Below are 24,376 nucleotides of genomic sequence, written 5' to 3' on the forward strand. Positions count from 1 at the left end.
GTATATAATTTTAGGCTTTATAATTATACTAATCATAGATGCATGAAATATTTTACCTGAAGTGAAGTGAGTTGTGTTGATGCGGATGTCTGATCGCTCTTATGATCAGGTATCTTTGTGTGCGCTGTGAAGAACCGCTGAGGAGGAGCTTGTGTCATATGAACTTACTTTTGATTTTAAAGGATTATGTAACTCTCTTCCTACTGAAATTCAAATAAAAACTACAAGGTAGCATCTGCATCCGCTATATTAACAAACGTTAAGACAAAACAGTCTTAACCACTGTTGGGGAAAGTTACTTTTAAAAAGTAGTACAGGAAATGTAAAATCATATCTTTACAGTAGAGACTGCCATTCTGAACTGCAAAAGATGCAGGAGAAGAAAGTTCAACACTCTTCAGCAATATATTGTTTTATTATTATGGTTGAATTGGATCATCGCTGGTCAGCAGCGAAGACATTGATTATTAAAATGGGATTGGCTTTAATATGACACAGGGTAAAGTCTAACAGTACATTTACCACAACTAGAGACAAGACCCAACAATCAAACACTGAAAGAACTGAACTTAAGTAGGGGAGATAATACACCTTAACATGATGAAATCAGATGAACAACCATGAAAACCATTTTAACTACACAAACTCAAACAGGGTCCAATCAGTGAGTGTTGAAAAAGTAATCCGATTACATAACTCACACTACTTGTAAAGTGTTACCCCCAACACTGGTCTTAAAATACTTTCAGAATATACTCATTCAGATACTTGGTTAACCAATACAGTCTTTTTAACCGTGTCAAACATAAAGAAAATGTGTGTCAACATGCTGGGAATGATGCATTAGTATAATTTTAATATATTTAACAACATAAGCATGAACACAAAACTATCACTAGAACAGATTATAAAGCAACAATGTGAGATATCAATTTCCTGCAGTCTTTGATCTTTTCACTGTGACTCAGTTTTCCTGGGAAGCAACAGACAAGAAACTGTATGTTAGTACAGAAGAGATTCAGTTTTATTTCTGCTTATAAGAGACACACACCATACAGACCGTACATCAGGCTGTACTGTCTTTGCTAAATTATAAAGAGGAAAGCAATAAAACAAGCTGTGTTATATTCTTATACCCATTTCATACAGTATAATGTGCACAAAAGGTAGTTTACCATGAAACATAGCTTTATTGCATTCCTTTTCATTCGAATAGCTTTCTTTGGTTGTTGCTTGTTCTTGCATCTTCCTGTCAATTGACTTCAACACAGATAACTGACTGCCACCCTTGTGATGGGAGTAATAGCATCTTCTGTAAATCATTTACCTGGTTTAGTGCCACATTCATCACTGTAGAGCCACTGTTGCTGGTGGCTTTGCAGGGAAATACTGAGATACAGATGGAGATGATGAACTGAAGGATGGTAAATGCCAATATTACAACGATCCAAAAACTGTAATACTACAAAAATTGAACAAAGATTTTATTGAAGCAGGTAAATTAAGTGAGTTATTAGAGCATCTTAACAATCAGAATATATGCACACACACAAGCAATTGCAATTGCCACAGTAATTACAAGCAAAAAGCAAATTAATCCATATTAAACATGAATGGAAAATATCGCATACACTGTGCATTCCTGAGGATGTAAACTTACAGGATCTCTTGGCACTAATGCTAAGTGCATGCTCATCAGAATAATGGCTATCATTGCAAATAGGGTGCTGAAAATATTCATTCCATGAGAGACTTTCACCTGCAATAAAACAATTGTTTTATACTTGTTTCAGACCACTGATAGTATTTTATACTCAGTGCACAGATCAGTGAAAAGGCATTATACTCATGAATACTTTTAAGTGGAGGAGACCTACTTTTAAAATAAAATAAAATAAAATAAAATAAAATAAAATAAAATAAAATAAAATAAAATAAAATAAAATAAAATAAAATAAAATAAAATAAAATAAAATAAAATAAAATAAAATAAAATAAAATAAAATAAAATAAAATAAAATAAAATAAAATAAAATAAAATAAAATAAAATAAAATAGCCATTAGTTTTTACCACTAGCTGCAGGCTACAAGATTCCAGACAATCAATCTTGTTATCAGATGAAATCTGAACTTCTGCTTCATTTGTAACAACCTAAGTTTACAACTGATAACATTATGTAAATACATTAAAAACAATGTTACAATTAAAGAGTTATAATGGGCTGAACTGGTGGTTGATTTGTACATACCAGACACGGATGACGTTTATTCTGTGCCACAGCAGACAGAGATCCAGCAATGATGTTCTGAGAAGTAAACACAGGACATTTCAAAGATTCTGGAAATGAGAAGCAAAAAAGCAAAACCATTCAATTTAACTTACAACAAGGGATCCCCAGTAGGTTATGCCACTATATTCAAAAACACCATAACCAGGGGCACTGATGCGGAGTACAATACCAAGAGAGAAGACCATCAGTCCCACCATTATCTGCACTGTCTGGAGGGAAGATTAAGCTCAGATGCTTTATTCATCATGGCATGTTTGGACACAGCGATCTAGACATATTTAAATTAACAGATAATTCTCCAAACCATACATCATATAATTATAATTCATCATTCAGTGCATTACCCCCAGTGCCTTTGGTTGAGCGGTATAATGAATTTCTCCACCAGCAGTCTGTTCCTCATCACAAATAGCCCTGTCGTGTGTCACCCGCGGATTTAACTGGATAACAACTGGAGATTTGTCAACTGAGATGACCTCGCTGCTTTCCATTCTTGGAAAAGTTTTCGATTTCTGTAATATGCATTTCAAGTTCAATAAAAAATGAGAGCAAAGTACTTTGCATGCAGGAGAAATTATGTTTAAAGAGTATAAAAGTATCTCTTAAAAATTAGACGCACACACTTTTATTGTGGTTTTTTTTTATGCATTTAACTTAAATTGATAGTAATAATACTAGTAATAGTAATAATACATTATTTTATTTAAATGGAATGAACTTAAATTTATAGTAATAATAAAACTGTATGTTCTGTAAATTTATCTTCCATTAACATACAGATATAATGTTAATACTAAAATGTATAATACAAGCCCCAAAAACAAGTGGCAGTGAGAAAGTCCATTGATGAATCAAAGCGCATCACAAGGGAAATACTAAAATATAAGGTGCACAAATAAAAATACACAATCATTTTCACTTTAAACTGGAAGATGATTTTGTCTTTTTAACTTAAAAAACTGTAAACTGAACAGCATTTTACTGTAAAATGAAACATAAAATGTCCTGTAATAGTTTTATTATTATTATTATTATTATTATACTATTATAGTTGTATTATTATTAATAGTTTTTTTTTTTTTCACCATATAGAATAAGGAAACTTAGTGTTAACTAAATAGTTATTTTAAAGTAAACATTTTACAGTCTTTTACTAAACATTTAGTACCAAACAAAAAAGATAATAATATATATACATATCTGTGAAAGATATTAATATCACATTTTACCTGAAATGAGATAAAGTCTGGAAACTGTTTTGAAGTATCTCAGAGTGTGTACGTAGACTCGGCGAAGAAACATTAAGGAGGGGCTTGAAAAGAAAAAAAAAAGTTAGTACAGTCAGGATTAATACAATATTGTTAAATGTTCTAAACATTAAATAATACTTTAAGAGAACCAGTGTATTCAGTGACATGTCTGACATAATTTAAATTAACCTTATTAGACATTATAAAACATAATTTTGGTAATTGTTTTAAACTAGTAATAATAGAGCACCAGGATGCATATTCCAAACACATACAGTAAATTAATTATATATCACATCCATATTAGTAAATGTTTCATCAGCTGAAAGCCATACTGTAGATACATAATTCTTTTCTGTGCTGTTTAAGCTAAATTAGTTACTTAGTCTACAGTATCTTTGGCACATTTACACCATATTAAAACAAAAAGGGACAGAGCTCTTAAGATCTGCTCCAAGTGAACAGAAATCTGGTGTTGTCACAGCTCTTTTACAAGCTCAGACACCTGTAATAGATGTTCCTATAGTATCAAGTTGAAGAAGGTTCATCAGGGAACATTTGTGGTTGTATCATATTTCCTTCTCAGTCTACTAGCGGTGCCTTTGCTGTTTTGGGTCATGTAAAATATTTAACTATAAAGCACAGACTTTGCAACATCATTAAAATGTTCCTTTCTCATTTTTAGCACTGGCCAAATTGGAATCAAGAATAAGACACGTTTATGAACTTGTGAGCAACATACACGTGATGTCAGATTGTGATCAATATCTACTTTTGAGGTAAAAGCCATTGGCCTGTTTACTGAAATATTAGTCAGAAACGGTTGAGAACGGATGCAGAAGATGCACTGACCACAAACCACATACACATACACAATTTCATGTTTTCTTGCCATGCACAGGGACACATTCTTAATCATTAAACAGAATCCTGTTTCAGTGGACATTAAACTCTGATTCCAGACATTTCAAACATGACTTTTCAAGTAAACTATATAAATGTACTGACACCAAGATCAAGTGTAAAACCAACAAACCTCAAACTAGTAAGTAGGCCTAAGTAATTTGATGCACTATTTATTTTTATTTATTTATTTTAAATCAAAAAATGCACAGAGTTTTCTGTAAGGTGTAGGTTGAGGTGTGGATAGAAAATACAGGAGAGTCCCTAACACGTGTGTCTTGACACTTTACGTTTAGTTTAGAGCTACTGCCCCCAGATGACACATTTAGATAATACAATTTGTTTACTGACTTAAAACTCAAACTGTGTTTAATATACAAGTAAACTCTTTCTCCAGTTCTCATTTTTATAAATCATTTGTAACTTATTCCTGTGATGTTAGTCTGACTTTTCAGAATCCTTACTCCAGTCTTCATTCTAATATACTGATTTTCTGCTCAAAAACATTTATTATTATTACTATCATCATCATCATCATCATCATCGTCAGTGTTTTAAACAGATGCTGCTTAATATTTTGTGGAAACTGATGCAATTATTAAGAGATTCTTTGATGAATAGGACATTTAAAAGAACAGCATTTATTTGAAAAATAAAATTGAGCAATTTAATATGTCCTTGCTGAACAAAATCATACATTTCTGTAAAAACAAAGAATTTCTATTATTTAAGCTTCTTAGTTTAATGATCAGTTCACAAACCAATTATACATACTTTCATGAACCCTGAAACAATGAAATTAACATATAACACACACACACACACACACACACACACACACACACACACACACAAACAAACAAACTGGTATTCCTATCATTATGGGGACATTCCTTAGGCATAATAGTTTTTCTACTGTACAAACTGTATTTTCTATCCCCTTACCCTCACTCTAAAACTTACAAAGTTTCCACTCAAATTTTGTTTCCTCATTGGACCCAAATATGTCCCCACAAGGTCAAAATTTTCTGGTATTACTAAACTTAATGTAGAGAACCTAAATTATGGTTACATCATGTAAGGAATACCAGGTACACACACACACACACGCACACACATGCTTTTAGACAATGTGGCATTCTAGTTCTGACAGACAGGTAATGTTTTCCCATTAAGGCCATAATGAAGCTCAGCCTCATTTGATTTACTGCATACCATTTAAGATGTGCCTGTGTGAGCCTCTGTGATCAGGAGTGAGCTGTCAGCTCAGCTCGCCTGAATGCCTGCAGCTGAACCGGCTGTGGGTTCAGCTGATGACAGGGAAGTCATTTAGCTCCAGTGACAGGCCTGAGAGAGGGAGAGCTTGAGACGGCTCTAAAACCAGCGCTCACAATGGAGAGAATAGAGGCGCTCATGAAGGGATGCTTTGTGCATCAGGGAGGATGAGTCCTCCTGGTCTCACACCCATAGATCCGGTGCGATCGCATCATGCATAACGCCGATGTGCCTCTACAACCCACTATATTCAGTCTTTAGTCTCGCTTCTCATGCAGGATGAACCGCAGGTGTCTGAAATTCTGCTTACACTCCATGAAATAAAGCTTCTAAAATGGGTTTTTGCAGACCTTTTAGTTAACAGTTCTTTCAGGGTTTTCATTTGTACATGTATGAGCCAACCATGATGTAAAAAAAAGAATGACATCTCGACTGTCCACCATGGTTGCCTCTATCAGCCTGTAGGCTCAATTGTGTGTGGAGGAGTCGGGCCAGAATTGGCGCGAAAATTAACAAAATGTGACATTTTGCACATGCGTGTTCTCGTCTACTTGGGTTTACAACCGTACGGCACGCCAGTCATTATAGTAAGCAGCGGCAATAGTGTTTTCAAATGGACTCAGCGGATAGAAAAAAGCGACCAGCCTCCAGCACAATTCAGACACCCACGGACACTCCTCGTAAGTATAAAAAAAAAAAAAGAGCGTGCGCACTGAGAACGAGCATGAGACTGGCTGCAGTTCCTCTAACGGCCACTGGTGTCAGTAACGGTTAGAAATTTCAGAACCTATACGCAATGCTCCTTTAAAATGTGAAAAACATTTTAACCGTTAACTATAAAGAACCTTTTGTGCAATGGAAAGATTCCATGGATGTCAAAGGTTCTTCATGGAACCATCAATGCCTAAAAAGAACCTAAAAGTGTATGCTGAAGGTGTTGATGATCTTCGGCCTGATTCTACAGTTCGGAAACTCCTTTGCTCCTGGCGCACGCTCTCTGTGACCTCGAGTTCAATCATAAAGTGTTAAGCAAGTGTGGCTTGCTTTGTCAGACAATCTGCATTTTTGAGCGAACAGTCCCTAGGGGCCTGAAGACACAGTGAGGGTCCTGAACCCCGACGTAATGAAGTTGAAAGACAGGATTTCCCTGGACAGGAACCTTTCCCTCGTCGAACCCCGACCTTCTCTGGCCCTGCGACCCCTGTCCTGTGCACTAGAGCCCCTCTTCACACTGGAGGAGGCACGGGAGGCATGAACCAGGGCAGGAAGCCACAAGTCTTCCCCCAGCTCCTTGGGGGTCATCGCTAGTTTCCTTTCTACTGTAGCCATCGCTGGCGTGTTTCTCGAGCCGCCCTCTCGTCCCATTGTTCTGGCCTAGTAAAGCCACACACGTTTCCTCAAGAGTTATTTTTGCCTAACTTGCTCTGTTGCCTTGATTTATAATGCATTGTGTCTCCACTGGGTCTTTCCCTTTTTTTCTAAAGTTTCGGTCACATTGTTGCTTGATGAGATTTTGTTGATGAAATCATCTCAGTAGGAATCCACATGAACAGGAGTTTTGCATGAGGGTGAAAAGTTCCCCATGCATATTTCGCTCATTTGGTCAAGTGACTTTGCTAAGCTAACAAACGAAAGCTACTTGGCTGAAAGTGATTTCTTTGTGATCTGTGCTTCATACATCATCACACTATTGACCACAGACCTGTTTTTTGCAAACTGAAATTTTACTAACTGCAACTCAAGGGTGGAGGTTTCCATTGGGTTTATTATTCCAGAACATCACACTAACCACTTCTATACCATTTTGTAATAAAATGAGTTTCACTGCCTTGATGAGAGTGTTTTTGAGTTCTCTAAGGATTAGTTTACCTCTTTTCCTGTGCTCACGACTGACCTGGACAGTGACAAAACAGCCGCAATCAAAACAAAGCCTCGTTGACCAAGCTTCAGTGACCTCTACTGTAAAAGCTTTAGCTCTGCTACAATATCAGCAGCCCATATGAATACTTAAACATTGTGTTTTAATGCGTATTGCATGCAGTCATAAGGGTGTGGCAGTTTGCATAGGTGTGGTTAAAGTTTGTGGCCATCAGGACATTTACACTTACAAATGTATTCATTTAAGCTTTTATACAAAGTGACTTCTAATTAGGAATTCTACATCATAAATGAGAACTACCACAACATTAAAAATCACTGCTATACAAATTTCCAAACTTGGTGTTGTTAAACCAAGTAGTCTGACCTGCACCTATCCAAAAAAGTAAAAGCATATCAATTCTATGAGGACTGCAAGCACTGTGACTGGTCTGCTAGTACCCCTCCCTCCATATGTACTTGAGTTTTGTGTGTGTGTTTTGCATTGTAATACATTTTAATGATACAAAAAAAGCAAAGAACATTTGTCTTAACATTTGTTATAAAATGTGCATCACTTTGTTGTCTGTGACAAACCTTGTGGAGATTGAGAGAATGCCCTCTTCTGCTGTTCCAATGTCATCTCTTTTTCTGATCTGTTCTTTGATATTTATTTTGCTGCCGTCATGGCTGATGCTTCTTTGACAAGCTGCTTCTTCTTCAGCTTTTGTCGTGGTCTGCGGGTTACACAAGCAACATGCCCGAGGACACTGCAGGGTAGCGGTTTGCATGTGTACTGTGTGTTGACGTGGACAATGATGCAGAAGTAAAAATGAAAACCGACACGCATCCTACAGCATAGAGGCTACGGTGTATGTCCGATGCAGAAGTATAAATCAGCCTTTAAGCTGATTGATGATGTTGTGTTGAATTGCAGACTTTCTGGGATATCAAATGATTTAGCCTTCTTTAGATTGTGTCGAAAATGGTGTTATTTCATTTACCGTATTTTCCGGACTATAAGTCGCACTTTTTTTCATAGTTTGGCTGGTCCTGCGACTTATAGTCAGGTACGACTTATTTATCAAAATTAATTTGACATGAACCGAGAGAAATGAACCAAGAGAAAACATTACCATCTACAGCCGCCAGAGGGCGCTCTATGCTTCTCGGTGCTCCTGTAGTCTAGCACTGAGCAGCATAGAGCGCCCTCTCGCGGCTGTAGACGGTAATGTTTTCTCCTGGTTCTTGGTTCTAAATAAATGTGACTTATAGTCCAGTGCGACTTATATATGCTTTTTTCCTCATCATGACGTATTTCTGGACTGATGCGACTTATACTCAGGTGCGACTTATAGTCCGAAAAATACGGTAGGTCAATCTGTCAGAAAGGCAAATTTAGTTGTTTTTTTTTCCGGGTACTATGGGGTCATCTGACTGAAATGACAGGAAGCGCGTGTTACTGCCATAGTAGTGATAAGAAAATCTGAATGATTGGGCCCATTGAGGTTGTGTGTATTAGGAAGTGAAGTGGGCCCAGCACCAAGCCTTGATGTACAACTGTGGTTAGCTGATGTTCCTTAAATAAAGCAAGCAAGCACTGGATGCAAAACATGTATATTAGTTAGACTGTTTTATGTGGACAGACAGCACATGCTGTAGTGTTATCGACAGATCAACTCTATTACATCAAAACGATTATGTTGGTTTTGCTTCTTGTGGCAGGACTTGTAATTTCCCATTGGGACAGGAATGTGATATTGTGATGTTTATTAATTAGAGAGTGTATTGTGTACGAAATGGCTCATCTCCTTTAAAGTCTGGTGTTTTGTTTTTCAAGAGGCCGTTAGCTTAGTGCTATGCTGTGTTAATGAAACATTAGTTTACTCAAGATTAAACTACTCAATTAGTTTACATCAGTTGATAGTGTTGCTCACACCTATTTCTGAAGCAAGATATGTGATTAACAGATTCAATTACAGGACATAAAATAACTTTACCTTTAACATACTGATGAAATATGTATTTTATATATTTGACAAATATATAACATAAACTTAATGTTTGCCAAAATATATATTTAAGCTGTTTTTAAGCATCCCTATTTGTAAAGTAAGTATTTGGGATCTGAGTACCTGATACTGTTGAGTTCACTGTTTTTGGAAAAGGAAGTAGGTGAAAGCTTCTGTAATTGAATTGCAGTGTTTAAGAGGCTGAGGCTTTGATGATGAAAGACAAATACACATCAGCAGTGATCCATCTATCACTAGAGTCAAAGAGCAGAATGAGAGACCATCAGTCTGTCTGCTGGCTTTGATTGCTGTTGATATGACCAGCAGGGAGGAAAAACTACCCAAAAGACCCACTTCACAGTAAGACACCGGACCACGGACACTTTCTCATGACCAATATCCAGAGACCTTAATGGAGTTGATCTCTATAATAATATATATATTATATATATCTATAATAATAACTATATATATATATATATTTGATTTATAGAATCACAAATCAAATTGACTGCTTTTCCAGAACATAATGGGTTTATGTTACTGCATATACATATATATTTTATGTAATGAGCTATTTTAAAATGCTTCTCTTGCAGATCCATTTTTTATTATTTTCACATTTATCATCTATCCAACCTGATGAAGTCGTCAGAGCACAGTATGAACGGTATGAATGCTGATGATGAGAACTCCAGTACCTGAAACAACAGTGAAGCAGATCATCATTCATTCGGTTCATTCAGTTCTGAATACTATATGAAATTGACTGTAGAGAAGGTTTCAGGCTTATGATCAGTTAAATTAATTGATCTCTCACCCATTTGTCATTATGGTGCCACTAATCCATTTCCATTTCCCCTCCATCTTTCCCAAACCAATCCAAAAGTGATCAGAAACAGCAATCTTTTGTAAAAAATCCTGTTTTGGTAGAGCAGAAATGTATATAATCCATAAACATCTCAAATGTTTAAGACCAACCATTACTGCTGGTTTCGTCTGGTCGGAGGAGAACTGGCCCCCGACTGAGCCTGGTTTCTCCTGAGGTTTTTTCTCCATTCTGTCTCCGATGGAGTTTTGGTTCCTTGCTGCTGTCACCTCTGGCTTGCTTAGTTGGGGTCACTTAATTTCCAGTGATATCATCGACTTTATTGCACAGATACTATTGAAACTGAACTGAGCTGGATAATGACATCACTGAATTCAATAATGACCTGTCTTTAACTGAAAATGAGTGTTTAGTGTTGTCCTTTTGCATTGTTATACACTATGTTTTGTATTTAATACTGTAAAGTTGCTTTTACAAAATCTGTTTTGTTAAAAGCACTATATAAATAAAGGTTACTTGACTTAAAACAGACCAACCCATATACTGTACATCAACATGTACAAACAACTCAAGTGTCAATGCAAAATCTTTTTCTTTATCACTTACTTGTTCCTTTGAACTGTTTATGTTCACCAGATCTGCTCTTTTCTGTTGACAGTCTTTCCTGCTGTCACTCCAGCTCTTCTTCTCAGATGAAATATAATAAAAACTGAAGTTGTAGTAAATCCATTTGAAGGGATCATTTTGCTTATCTGTTAATAGAATAGTTTAGAATTTAGTATTCTCACTTAATGTTGAAATCAACATTTTTTTTTTATGATTTTGAGTATGAACACAGAACTACCTTGTTCCAATAGTCCTTGTTGGAGTTCACTGGTCTTTATTATCTGATCTCTTTCTTCTGTCATAATTTTGTTCTCCTTAGGTAAATGTTCTCTCTCTGCTATTAATTTTATATTATTCGTAAATATCTGCTCTCTTTCTTTAGTCAAGTTCTTATTGTGGTTCAGTATCTGCTCATATTTAGAGAGTATTTGCTTGCATTCTTCAGTCCGGTTATTGTTATTGTTCAGTATCTGCTCATATTTTGTAAGTGTCTTCTCTCTTTCTTCAGTCAGGTTTCTGATCTGAGTTAGTAACTGGTTTCTCTCGGTGGTGAAACACACACACAGCACTATTACAGCAGTCAGCAGAAGAAAACACAGCAGACTCAAGCACACTTCAGCTGCTCTGTGCTTTCTGTTCATCACCGAGACACTTCCTGTGAATGACAAACATGAGGTTAAAGAGATAGTTTACCCAAAAAGGACAATTCTGTCATTAATTACTCACTCTCATGTCGTTCCAAACCCATTACATTACTGACAGAATTTTCCATTTTTGGTGAACTATACCTTTAAATGTGTTTTCACACTTTACTATTATGACATCAAGAACTTTACTCTTACAGTATTATGCAACCACTTTGGCTCAATTCTTAAATAAATGTATTTAAATTTTTCTCAAAATGGTTACTTTCTTGTTCACACCAAATGTTTTTAGCCAGATCATGTGTTTTAAATACATGTGCAAAAGATTAAGGGCCAGATTTGGAACATGCAAACTGTTTGGTGTAAAAAAAACAAAAACAACTAGCGATGGAAATGCGTGGACACAGGTATTTTTGCAGTTGAACTTATTGCATACATTTGTAGGAGTTTCCCTTTCAGACACAAAATTGATATGAGGAGAATATTAAAATGAATCATTTGGTGATTTACTAAGGATTGCAGTAGCCAGTTTGTGACATTATTTAACACCCAACGAAGCATGTCTTAACCCATTTTGCTCCTGTGTTGTTTGTAGATTAGACAAAGCTGACCCAGACACAGACCCTATGCTAATTTGTGCTGCTTGCATCAGTCATCAGAGAAATGAACTGCAACATCAGAAGATCACCTGCACAACTTTCCACTTCCGTTGTGTTTATACAGCAGTCGCACTCTAATTTTCCATTTAGTAAATCTGGCCCTAAGTATAGTATTATTGCTTATTTTTGCATTGAAATTGCTTATTTGATTCTCAGTGAAACGATCATATTCTTTCCAAGTTCTAAACATTCTTTCATCATGTGAGCCATCACATGCAAAATGAACCATACAGTTATAAAAATGCATTTCTATTCTACAAATATATTATATTTTATACATGAATTGTATATATAATACTTTTCTACAAACATGTACTGTTTACTTACAAATGAGAATTGACATTTTCTACTGTGTGCTGCAGTATAAATTTTTTGCAGTAAATGCTTACCTTCTGTTGAAATAGCTAAATATCTAAATAGCTAAAATAAAAAAATAAGTCACCTGAAATTTTATTAAAAAAAAAAAAAACATTTCCAAGATTGATTGCGGAGGTGAAAAAGACATCATAACATCAACAAAAAATAAATAAATAAAATAAAATCTTATTTTGGTGGTTTTGGCAAATTTACTGAAACTATGACTAGCCTTTGAAATGTGAATTAAATGTTTTGAATGAATTATTATTATTATTATTGATTTTGCAAACATTTGCGACATTTGCACTTTACACTCTTAAAAATAAGTTAAAAAAGGTACTTTATTGACATCTGTAGTTATTGAAGATGCTGTAAAGTGACATGAAAAAACTGTAACATCCATGAAATCTTTCTATTCCACTAAAGATTCATGGAAAAAGATTCTTCAGAATATTAATCTTCACATGGAACCTTTCCAATGGACAAAAGGTTCTTCATATTATTGAAATCTTTTTCACACTAGGTGTGAAATATGGTTCTTTGAAGAACCAAAAATGGTTCTGTATAGCATTGCATCCCTTTTGGAGCCTTTATTTTTAAGAGTGAGCAGAATGAGCCAAAACGACAACAAGACATTCGACAATACTTTTTGTCTCACTGTTATATAAATAAATGAGATTACTACCTGTGTGTTGAAGTGGTTGTCGTCTGTCTGCGTGAGTCCGGAGATCATGATGTCTCTCAGTATCTGCACTGTCATAGATGGCCACCGTCATCTCCACTCTTTCTCCTCTGTCCATTTCCACAGTCTCAGTCTGCATTATCACATATCATTTCAGATATCTCTGATCTATAAATGTTATATAATATAATGTGTGTACTCTGTCTGGCTTAGGTTGCACTGCTTTGCATTTCATGGAACTCCAATCAAAATGAAAGTGGTTGTGGTCAATGTGTGAATCATGTGACATTAAAGCTGCCAGGACAGGAAAGGGGGAGATGTAACACGAAACATAGATTTAAGAGGTCAAGCAATCATCATTTTATGTCTTTTCTCTAATGCAAAAGTGTGTGATTTCTGTACCATTAGTGTCACTCAAAGTGTTTACAGAAATGATTGTTTTCAAACATGTTTCCTCAAACAGTTGCCCCAGTCTTCCACTGGTTAGGAAACAAACTGCTCTGCCACCAAAATTTGATTTAATCCTAAATCAGCTTCACAAATGCTTCCTTATTCTCTGAATATATTAAATGGATAGTTCAAGGATGCAACTATCACTAGAGGAAGGCTAAAAGGTATTATGAATTACAAGCTGGTATTGAGGCCAAAAGCAACGGTTTGAAGTTAAAATGTCTTAAGGATTAATTTTTATTACAAACACACATTGTGAAGTACAATGTCAAGATAAGGAATAAAGAAAGTAACTTAGGCAACAAAAAGGTGATCTGAGAGTGTTGAGAGTGGAGTGAGTTTGATGTTTGATTTCATGTTCCCTTTGTTTTACTTCACACTGTCAGGTTTCCCTCTTCTACCATATTAATGTTTCGCTTTAAAGCACAGGAAGCAGCTCAGTTAACACATGCAACTTCACACCATGAAATTCACATTTATCAGGGAGATTAAATTACTGCTCTAAAGCTTTACAGCATCTTTGAAAATGTGCTAGAAATATCGTCCAGATTTTCCTTGAAACCCCAAGGTATAATTTGACACCTGCAGGCAATACTGAGGCCAACATTAGATCTGTGCCCACATACTGCAGCTGTTAAGAGAGGAACATGAAACACGTTTGCAGCAGACACCAGAAACATGCAGCAGCTTCACATGACCCTGTTCTACTGTTGTTCTTCCACTTATACATTCCTTATTGATTCATTAATCCACACAAAGCTCACATTCTGCTGTATTAACATTTGGGAAATATTTCATTCGCTGGGCATCTAAGACAGGCAGCAGTTTCCTGTCTTCTATTACACATTTCACTTCACAGCCCTGACAGAAAACAAATAAACAAACCAAAATAAATACAAAGGTGGTCTGTAGCCCACACACACACACTAGCAACTGCACACACAAAACCCACTTGTGCTGTCTCTACGGGCCATTTATATAAAAGAAACACCCTCTATTCTTTCGCTTTTTTTATTTTAAAGCCCCTCCCACTTGCTTCTGCTTTTTGTTTCCGCTCAACAGACATGTGTTTGCCCGCCTCATAATCTGTACTGTAGCGTGTTCAGTCTGTCTGCTTTTTAATATCTATTATGTGGTAATCTTCAGATTAGATATAATTCACATATTCATCAACTGCCCATTAGTGTTTTCTTACATTTGCATTCATTTAGCAGATAGACATTTTATCCAGAGGTATGAATGTAACACAAATTGTGAAATGTCTTTACAAATTAATGATTTTTCAATTTTTTTATGTAATGTTTTAATTTTTTTATGCTTTAATTTTTTTTTTATTACTATTACATAAGTGGTAAATATAAGCAGATAAAGTTCTGAACTCATTGTTTTCAACTTTTGTGGTTTAAATTTAATCTTGAAACACATACTGGATTTATATCTGATGTTTATGTTATTGATAATAACCACACTCTTTATTATGAAGATATTAGTCCATGCTGAGGACATCAGTCCCACTAATTACCGCAGATTAGCACAGTCTCTCCAATAATGATTATGTCCTTCCCAAAGCTTATTAGGGAGCTTAATCAGTATAGGTCTGTTTAGGGGCTGATGACCCTCCATATGCAGAATAAGCATTACTAATTTTTTTTTTTTTTTTTGGCAAAATGCCTAAAAGATGACTCATATATTGAAGTAATTAAATGCATTAAATAAATACAACCAAAATGCAATACTTAAATAAATGGGAAACTGAAATAGTTTTTTAAATGACCAAATATGTGAAAATATTTCTTGAAATGCTTATTACTTGAAATCTAAGGGGTTAATATTTTAGGTCATAATCTTTTTTTATACATGCATACTCTCAGTGAATTGTTCCTTAGTGTTGAGTCTGAGTATGCAACATAGAAACAAAACAAAACAAGAAAAGCAAGGAAAATCAGCTTTAAACATGCATTTCCTGTCAGTCACTTGCTTTGATTTTGAACTGACGGAGGACAATAAGGGACAAAGCAACTACCCTCATTCCTGTGTTAACAGGAAAACACCACACATGACGGAATGTTACAAACATTCCAGTTGAATTCATGAATTTTAACAGATGAGGCACAAACGAGAAATTCATTGTACATGTTTTATTCATAGAGTACTGCATAAAAGCATCATACAGCAGTTTTTTTTTCACATAAAAAATTCACTGGCACACATTTCATTAGTTCACACTTACACGCACTGTATCTCATCTGTCGAAGCTGCCACCTATTAATTGGACGTCCCTTTTCCCCGACAACATTTGTCAACTGCCATCTGTCTGTCTGAGTTCACCCCCCTCCATGTTTTCGTCTCACCCACCTCCCCCCAAAAGTCTTTAATCAATCTGCAACACTTCTTCTCAAGTAAGGCACCCCTCCCTCCCCTATCCTGACGGTTCAGATAAGACAGACTGGCCACCGTTCTTATCTCTGCCCCTTATGAACAAGTGCTTAAAGGACAAAAAAAATAAAATAAACAAGCAACCGAAAAACAACAAGATGGTAAAGAGCACTGTTAAATGCACTAATACAGTTTCAGAAGTACAGAGTCCATTAATTGCTCTCGAACCCCTCTGTGGACCACCCACCACCCTGCAGCTCCATGTAAGTCTATGATGCTCCAGAGGCAACTAAGAGAAAAGCAGAAAAGCCCTCGCTCGTTCTCCCCAACTCTGTCCCACACGTCTGGAGCACAGCTGTCAGTGGGGGTCTGCTCCGGTCTGCTTGTGGTCTCCAGTACAAACAGACTGCATCAAGTTCTTCATAACCAGAACGTTCTTCTTTACAGTTCACAGAGTACCAATGTTTAGTAACGGGACAAGGAAGCTGGTTCCTCATGTTCCCACAGTCAGATACAAAAGGAAAGTCTGCTTGTCCCCAACAACAACTGAGTTCTTGTGAAGGATGTAACAGTTGTTGACTTGTCTGCATCACCCTTCCACCCACCTCCTCACACCTTGGTAGCCAGCGACTGGGCCTCGGTCTTCTGTGAAGAAAGGGAGCTGGCGGGACTGGCGTGAAGGGCTTTCTTCAGGTTGAGGAGGCAGAGGCACTGGGAGCGGAAGCGGAGGTCGAAGAAGGCGTAGAGGATCGGGTTGAGGCAGCTGTTGACGTACGCCAGACAGGTTGCATAGGGATGAGCCAGAAGAAGGAGGTTTAGGAAGGTGCAGGAGTCAGGAGCAAGGTTCAGGTATGAAAGAGCATCCATGGTCTTCACGACGTGGAAGGGCATCCAGCAGGCAGCAAACACCACCACCAATGTGGTGATGATCTTGAGCAGACGGCGTTTGCGCTGGTCCTCCTTGCGCAGGCTGTTGAAGTGACGTGTGACGGTGCAGCCGATGAACCCGTAGCACACCATCATGGCCAGAAGGGGGATCAGAAAGCCGAGAGCAGTGGAGGAGATGCTGAGGCCGGCGATCCAAAAGGTCTCCTGGCCTGGTTTGCTCACCACCAGGCTGAAGTCCATGGCGCAGGAGGTGCGGTTGGTCTCGGCGTCGTACACCGTGGAGCGAAACAGAAGCGTCGGTGCAGCCAGCACACCTGAGAGGATCCAGATGGCGGCCAGCGAGGCCTGCATGTGTCCTCTGGTCCGCAGCTGAGTGCTGGTGAGGGAGTGAACGATGGCCATGTAGCGGTCCAGGCTCAGGCAGGTGAGGCAGAAGACACTGGCGTACATGTTGAGCAACACCACGTAGCTGCTGATCTTGCAGAGGGCCACGCCAAAGGGCCAGTGGTATCCCAGGGCGGTGTACACAGCCCACAGTGGCAGGGTCACCACAAAGGTCAGGTCAGCAAGAGCCAGGTTTCCAATGTAGATGTCCGCAGCTCTCCGTTTGGACTGGGACCTCCATACAGTGAAGATGACCACACCATTCCCAGTGAGGCCCAGGATGAAGATGAGCATGTAGAGCACAGGAATCAGTGAATATGACGGTTCCCACTCGTCAAAATCACACATTGAGTTGTTTAATGTCTCGTCGTAGTCATCTTGGCTATAGTCAGCAGTCATGTTGTCAATGGCATTCATTCCTCCAAGGATTTTTCTGTGTTTAAAGTATCGGTGATTTGAATGATCACGGAGAAGTCAGCTTGTGATGTGTTCAGGTCAGAATGTGCTTTCAGCTGGACAAACTGTGGCTTTTAAACCCTCAGGATCTCACACTCTCCTCCCTTGGCCATGACCACGCCCCCTGTCCCGGAGACCCCGCCCCTTAACTCGAGCTCAGCACTGCAGCTCCTCGGGAAAACCCCAGCGCTCTAGAGAACGAAATATAAAAATAACAAATAAACACAAATATTTTACAATCAGAACTGCTGATAAACAGAACTTACATTCAGAACGGGCATCACAATCGCAAATCACTTCTGTAAATAATGCTGCAAAGGTCTTGAAAGAGCCCAGCTTTACAGTTTTATTTATTTATTTATTTATTTATTATTTATTTATCGCGAATAAACAATACTACTGTAAACACGAGGCATAGGTTTAACTTTTCGGGGGTTTTACTACTTTTGAAATTAAACATGAAACGTCTCGATCTGACATGTCAGGACCTGTTTTTTTGTCCTGTCCGAATAAATTGATTTTTAATGGACGGATGCGAAGGTGTGAACAACTGTCTATTAGTTGGACGATTCGAGGGCTCTAATTTCCATCCCAATGCGTTTGACGTGCTGCTCCCACGGACTTGCCCGAGCAAGATCTCATATGTCCAAGTTCATCCGACAAATGATTATGCAGCATCAACAATGCATGTCATAAACGTTCAAGTTTAAGAACTCTTACGGGTTTAATGCAGTGTTCATGCTGAAAATTACGCGCCGTATAGCCCATAACTTATTGTAGGATAACTAAATGCTCAGCCTCCGCGTTTTCCATCGAATTATTTTCAAAAAATGTTTAATATATTTTTAAACATTCAGAAAGAAATAATACACTGACAGAGTGTCAAATAATCAAATAATAAAGCGAATGTAGACAGAATAGCCTACTGAAAGTAACTTATACATATGTTGTGCTGACCAAACAATAATATATATAGTATATAATAGCCTATAACCTAAAATAATAAATAAATAATTAAATAAATAAATAGCCTAACTTATAAATACTTGAAACCTTACCATAAGTTTATAGAATTAAAAACATAAAAATCAACTCTTCAGCTACATTAAGTTCATTGCATATTTTAAATATTCAAAGATATACAATTTATCTTTTCAACAATAAATAAATAAATAATAAATATTGAACAATGAGAACAATATCTATCTACCATTTATTTATTTATTTGTAAATATATATATATATATATATATATATATACACAACCCGAATTCCGGAAAAGTTGGGACGTTTTTTAAATTTTAATAAAATGAAAACTAAAGGAATTTCAAATCACGTGAGCCAATATTTTATTCACAATAGAACATAGATAACGTAGCAAATGTTAAAACTGAGAAATATTACACTTTTATCCACTTAATTAGCTCATTTAAAATTTAATGCCTGCTACAGGTCTCAAAAAAGTTGGCACGGGGGCAACAAATGGCTAAAAAAGCAAGCAGTTTTGAAAAGATTCAGCTGGGAGAACATCTAGTGATTAATTAAGTTAATTGATATCAGGTCTGTAACATGATTAGCTATAAAAGCTTTGTCTTAGAGAAGCAGAGTCTCTCAGAAGTAAAGATGGGCAGAGGCTCTCCAATCTGTGAAAGACTGCGTAAAAAAATTGTGGAAAACTTTAAAAACAATGTTCCTCAACGTCAAATTGCAAAGGCTTTGCAAATCTCATCATCTACAGTGCATAACATCATCAAAAGATTCAGAGAAACTGGAGAAATCTCTGTGCGTAAGGGACAAGGCCGGAGACCTTTATTGGATGCCCGTGGTCTTCGGGCTCTCAGACGACACTGCATCACTCATCGGCATGATTGTGTCAATGACATTACTAAATGGGCCCAGGAATACTTTCAGAAACCACTGTCGGTAAACACAATCCGCCGTGCCATCAGCAGATGCCAACTAAAGCTCTATCATGCAAAAAGGAAGCCATATGTGAACATGGTCCAGAAGCGCCGTCGTGTCCTGTGGGCCAAGGCTCATTTAAAATGGACTATTTCAAAGTGGAATAGTGTTTTATGGTCAGACGAGTCCAAATTTGACATTCTTGTTGGAAATCACGGACGCCGTGTCCTCCAGGCTAAAGAGGAGGGAGACCTTCCAGCATGTTATCAGCGTTCAGTTCAAAAGCCAGCATCTCTGATGGTATGGGGGTGCATAAGTGCATACGGTATGGGCAGCTTGCATGTTTTGGAAGGCTCTGTGAATGCTGAAAGGTATATAAAGGTTTTAGAGCAACATATGCTTCCCTCCAAACAACGTCTATTTCAGGGAAGGCCTTGTTTATTTCAGCAGGACAACGCAAAACCACATACTGCAGCTATAACAACAGCATGGCTTCGTCGTAGAAGAGTCCGGGTGCTAACCTGGCCTGCCTGCAGTCCAGATCTTTCACCTATAGAGAACATTTGGGGCATCATTAAATGAAAAATACGTCAAAGACGACCACGAACTCTTCAGCAGCTGGAAATCTATATAAGGCAAGAATGGGACCAAATTCCAACAGCAAAACTCCAGCAACTCAATGCCTCAATGCCCAGACGTCTTCAAACTGTTTTGAAAAGAAAAGGAGATGCTACACCATGGTAAACATGCCCCGTCCCAACTATTTTGAGATCTGTAGCAGAAATCAAAATTGAAATGAGCTCATTTTGTGCATAAAATTGTAAACTTTCTCAGTTTAAACATTTGCTATGTTATCTATGTTCTATTGTGAATAAAATATTGGCTCATGTGATTTGAAAGTCTTTTAGTTTTCATTTTTATTAAAATTTAAAAAATGTCCCAACTTTTCCGGAATTCGGGTTGTATATATATATATATATATTGATAGCCTGAATGCACTGTAAGTCATTTTGGATAAAAGCGTCTGCTTAATGCATACATTTTATTTAAATTTTATTTAACTTTAAAAGTACCCAGTTCCAGAAAATCAGTCAGAATGTAGTTGTTACACAATCTAAAATAGCATCCTACCCACTTCAAGTACTTATGCAAGATGCAGTCTAAATATAACATGGCGTATGACTGCATCATATCTAAAAATTTATACACTGTAAAAAATACTGGGTTGTTTCAACCCAACTTTAACTTTTGGGTTAAAAATTTAATTACAAAATTTAGTCCATATTTGACCCAAAGTTGGTTTGAAACAACCCAGCATTTTTAGAGTGTCAGCAGCCTATTTCATTAAAAATTAAAATGGGGGTTTAAAAAAAAACTGCAGGGGAATAATGATTTAAATGTATAATCAGAGACCAACAAGAGAAAGAGATCAGCTAGAATATTGTGAATGGCAACAACAACAGCAGAGAGGTGAGGTTTATTTCACAGCGGAAATCCCAGTGTAAACGGCAGTATCAGCCAGAGCATATGGCTCAGCAGTATTACTGTCTCAGAGGGAAGCAGCAGACGGGAGGTTTCACTCGGCACCCTTCCTCGTCTCTCAGCGATGAGGCGTCAGTGGCGCCGAGGACCTGACCCGCTCAGACACAACTGTCCCTCCTTGACCTGATCCTACACACACACACACACACACACACACACACACGTGCACTGGCACGGGAGCTTTTGTAAGTTCAAGAGTTGTGACATCATTAAAATGACTCATCATGGTTGTTGGATGTCGAAATCTCTAAAACTCCCTTGGAACACTGTGCACAAGCTCTTTTTGGTAATTCTGAGTAAGAATTAAATTTAGATTTATAGTGCCTATCATTACAGAAACACCCATCACTTTTCAAAGGAAAGGCTCCAAATTGGTGTTTTCACATAGATCAACTATTTTTGGTTCCTCGATGAAACTTTCAGTGAAGTTAGTAAGAGTTACTAAATTGGAATAATTTCCACTGTAAAGAACTGTAAAGATTCCTTTGATGTTAAAGGTTCCTCATGGATACTTTGATTCCAATAAGGAATATTTACTTTTAACAGCCTACAGTTAATTTTTAAATATACTTTATTAAAAAGATCACTGCTAAAACTAGTGTTATCTCAAGCTAAATCACCGATCATGCGCTCCCCATCCAAATGCACACATCACAGGTGGCACTGGACTTATCTCCCCTTGATTTTAACAGGATAGATATGATAATGTGACAAATGGTATAGATAGATATGCAAATGCCTGACAAAAGCAACTGGGGGTCTAACAACTGCCAAACTGTTTATTCCACAGCAATTACATTTATTTCTGTAAATCTCAAGTGTGCTCTATCCAAAATAAAGTATCTCATATCTGTTTCTAAATGCTGCAGTGTTGTTTAAATGTTAAATGATGGGACTGAACCTGTTATTAGGATCCGTGGGCTTCGTTTTTGACACATGACAGAGTTTGATGTGGTATTTGCATGCACAAACCATAGAGGGAATGAATAGCAATCACAGTGTTAGACCACACACACACACACACACACACACACACACACACACACACAGGCAGAGTGACAGAGCTCTCCGAGCAGCTGGATTCAGCGAAGCCTCTTTGATCCGCTGTGCCTAACCTTGGCCATGGATAATAAGTGGCTGTGTTTTAAGAAGTTAACAGACTCAATGTGCTCTGCAAATGGACTGCTTAATTAGAACAAATATGTTCAAGGCATCTGTGTGAGAGCTGCACAGATTTAGGTGTGTATGTTTATGTTTTAGACAACTGAGAAAACACATAGACCTCCTGACAAAGCAGAACAATTGTGCTTATTTACTTTTCAGCCAAATTAAATCTTAAAAAGACAGCAGTTGTCGACCATCAACAATTATAGAATTGTTTTTTTCCCCATGAAATCAATTTGTTTGAATGAATGAATAAATGAATGAATGAATGAACGAAATGGATAGAAGCATCACACTGCAAGAAACCACATACATTAACATGGTGCAATTTTATTTTATTTCTTAATCAATTGCTTTTAAGTGACAGTGCATATTTGTTTGTAAATTATTTATACTATATGATTTAAAGTATATTTTATTTGATTTATTATACACCCACACACACACACAACCGTTTTACTAATAACAATACTACATAAAAATGATTTATAATAATACATTTCATACAAGAAATCAGAGTTTTACTATTCTATTGTGACAATAGAAAAAATATTAAGCTGCTGTGTCTCAAAATAGAGCACAACTCTGTCATACCAAATATCATTGCTTTTATGCATTAGTGAATCATTTTCTTGTTCATATGCTACTAATAATTTTAGCTGCCACAAATGACATATTTAAAGCAAAACATCAAACTGGTGCTTTACATTTATTTGAAATATAATTATTTCAATTAATAATGAATAAATAAATGCATACATAAAAAATTAAATAAAAAAGATTTTCAACTATAGATATTAGATATAAGTTTACTACATATTTTAAGGAAATAATTTCAGAGTTATTCAATTTGACCTAAATTAGATAAATAAATATCCAAACAAATAAATACTGCACAGGGCACTTAATTTTGTGAAACTTTTTTTGTCAGCAAAAAAAGCATAAAAAAAAAATATTTTGTTTGTTTGTTTGAATATTTACATTTTCTGGATATGAAAGAAAAAAAGGGGAAAAAATTCATTTTTAGACCTCCTTTTGGTCTAAGTCTTTCCATTAAAGGAATGCAATCGTTCCATCTTTCTAACAAGACACGATGGAATCAGCAAAGTGCATCTAGTTTGATAAATGTGCCAAAAGTTTGCGTTCGTGCATTTCTTGTATGTTTCCCGCTGTGTTTCTCGTCATGTGACTGGCACGATAAACCGAGTGTGAGGAGGGTCTCCGGACTGTTTGATGTCTGATGGTCTACAGCCCTCCTGTGTCATGTGACAGCTGGGTCTCTCAGGTGTTGATATGCTCTGACCCGCATCTCTGGCATCACACACAAAGATTAGACTCAGAAAAGAGCTTAATTGATTTGCCTGTTGTTTCTGAATCTTAAATGTTGAGTAATAGCACATAGAGGCATTTGTAAATGCATAAGCGCTTCCTCTTCACATGGAAAGGTGTGGCAGTCTTTTACGGCACCCCACCCCTGCTTCATTGACAGATTCTAACAAGAGTTTCCGACTCATTGACACCAAGTCGCTGAGCACCAGGGACGGGACAATGAACGAGTTCACACCTTGGAGCCATCGCATGGCCACTTCTTTTCACCCCTTGAGCATAACTTCGGCCTGGAAGTGTATTGAAGGCGCGGATGTTTGTTTTAAATAGGTTTCAGCTACAGTTTTAGCCAAAACCTGAAATGCATGGAAATGCGATTAGCAAGGGCTCGGGATGGTTTGAAAACAGGATCGTGAGATCAAGAGTGTGGACAACATCCGTCTGCTCTTCCTGGAGACAGCAAGGAAGCCAATTATACGGCCAAACATCCCAGGTTACTCAAAGCCCCTTCCTGTCTCTCTT

At 37.2% G+C, this 24,376-nt stretch overlaps 2 protein-coding genes across 2 annotated transcripts; both read right to left on the reverse strand.

Moving 5' to 3' along the window:
* Positions 1-10,108: 10,108 nt before the first annotated feature.
* LOC132127619 (CD209 antigen-like protein E) lies at positions 10,109-11,744 on the reverse strand. Its single transcript, XM_059539570.1, has 4 exons — positions 11,263-11,744; positions 11,025-11,170; positions 10,410-10,510; positions 10,109-10,290 (listed from the first exon to the last, which is right to left on the reverse strand). The coding sequence occupies exons 1-4, from the start codon at positions 11,663-11,665 to the stop codon at positions 10,164-10,166; spliced, it is 777 nt and encodes a 258-aa protein (XP_059395553.1). The 5' UTR covers positions 11,666-11,744; the 3' UTR covers positions 10,109-10,163.
* A 4,195-nt stretch (positions 11,745-15,939) lies between these two features.
* aplnrb (apelin receptor b) lies at positions 15,940-17,983 on the reverse strand. The gene has a single exon (XM_059539020.1). The coding sequence runs from the start codon at positions 17,879-17,881 to the stop codon at positions 16,802-16,804; it is 1,080 nt and encodes a 359-aa protein (XP_059395003.1). The 5' UTR covers positions 17,882-17,983; the 3' UTR covers positions 15,940-16,801.
* Positions 17,984-24,376: the final 6,393 nt, after the last annotated feature.

This window comes from Carassius carassius, chromosome 45 (genome assembly GCF_963082965.1).
Source record: "Carassius carassius chromosome 45, fCarCar2.1, whole genome shotgun sequence".
NCBI lineage: Eukaryota > Metazoa > Chordata > Actinopteri > Cypriniformes > Cyprinidae > Carassius > Carassius carassius.

Coding starts and splice junctions, on each gene's coding strand:
- LOC132127619 (XM_059539570.1), bottom strand. CDS start 11,665: ATGAACAGAAAGCACAGAGCAGCTGAAGTGTGCTTGAGTCTGCTGTGT. Junction 10,511..11,024: donor TAAACAGTTCAAAGGAACAA/GTAAGTGATAAA, acceptor CTACCAAAACAG/GATTTTTTACAAAAGATTGC. Junction 10,291..10,409: donor GGCACCATAATGACAAATGG/GTGAGAGATCAA, acceptor CTGTTGTTTCAG/GTACTGGAGTTCTCATCATC.
- aplnrb (XM_059539020.1), bottom strand. CDS start 17,881: ATGAATGCCATTGACAACATGACTGCTGACTATAGCCAAGATGACTAC.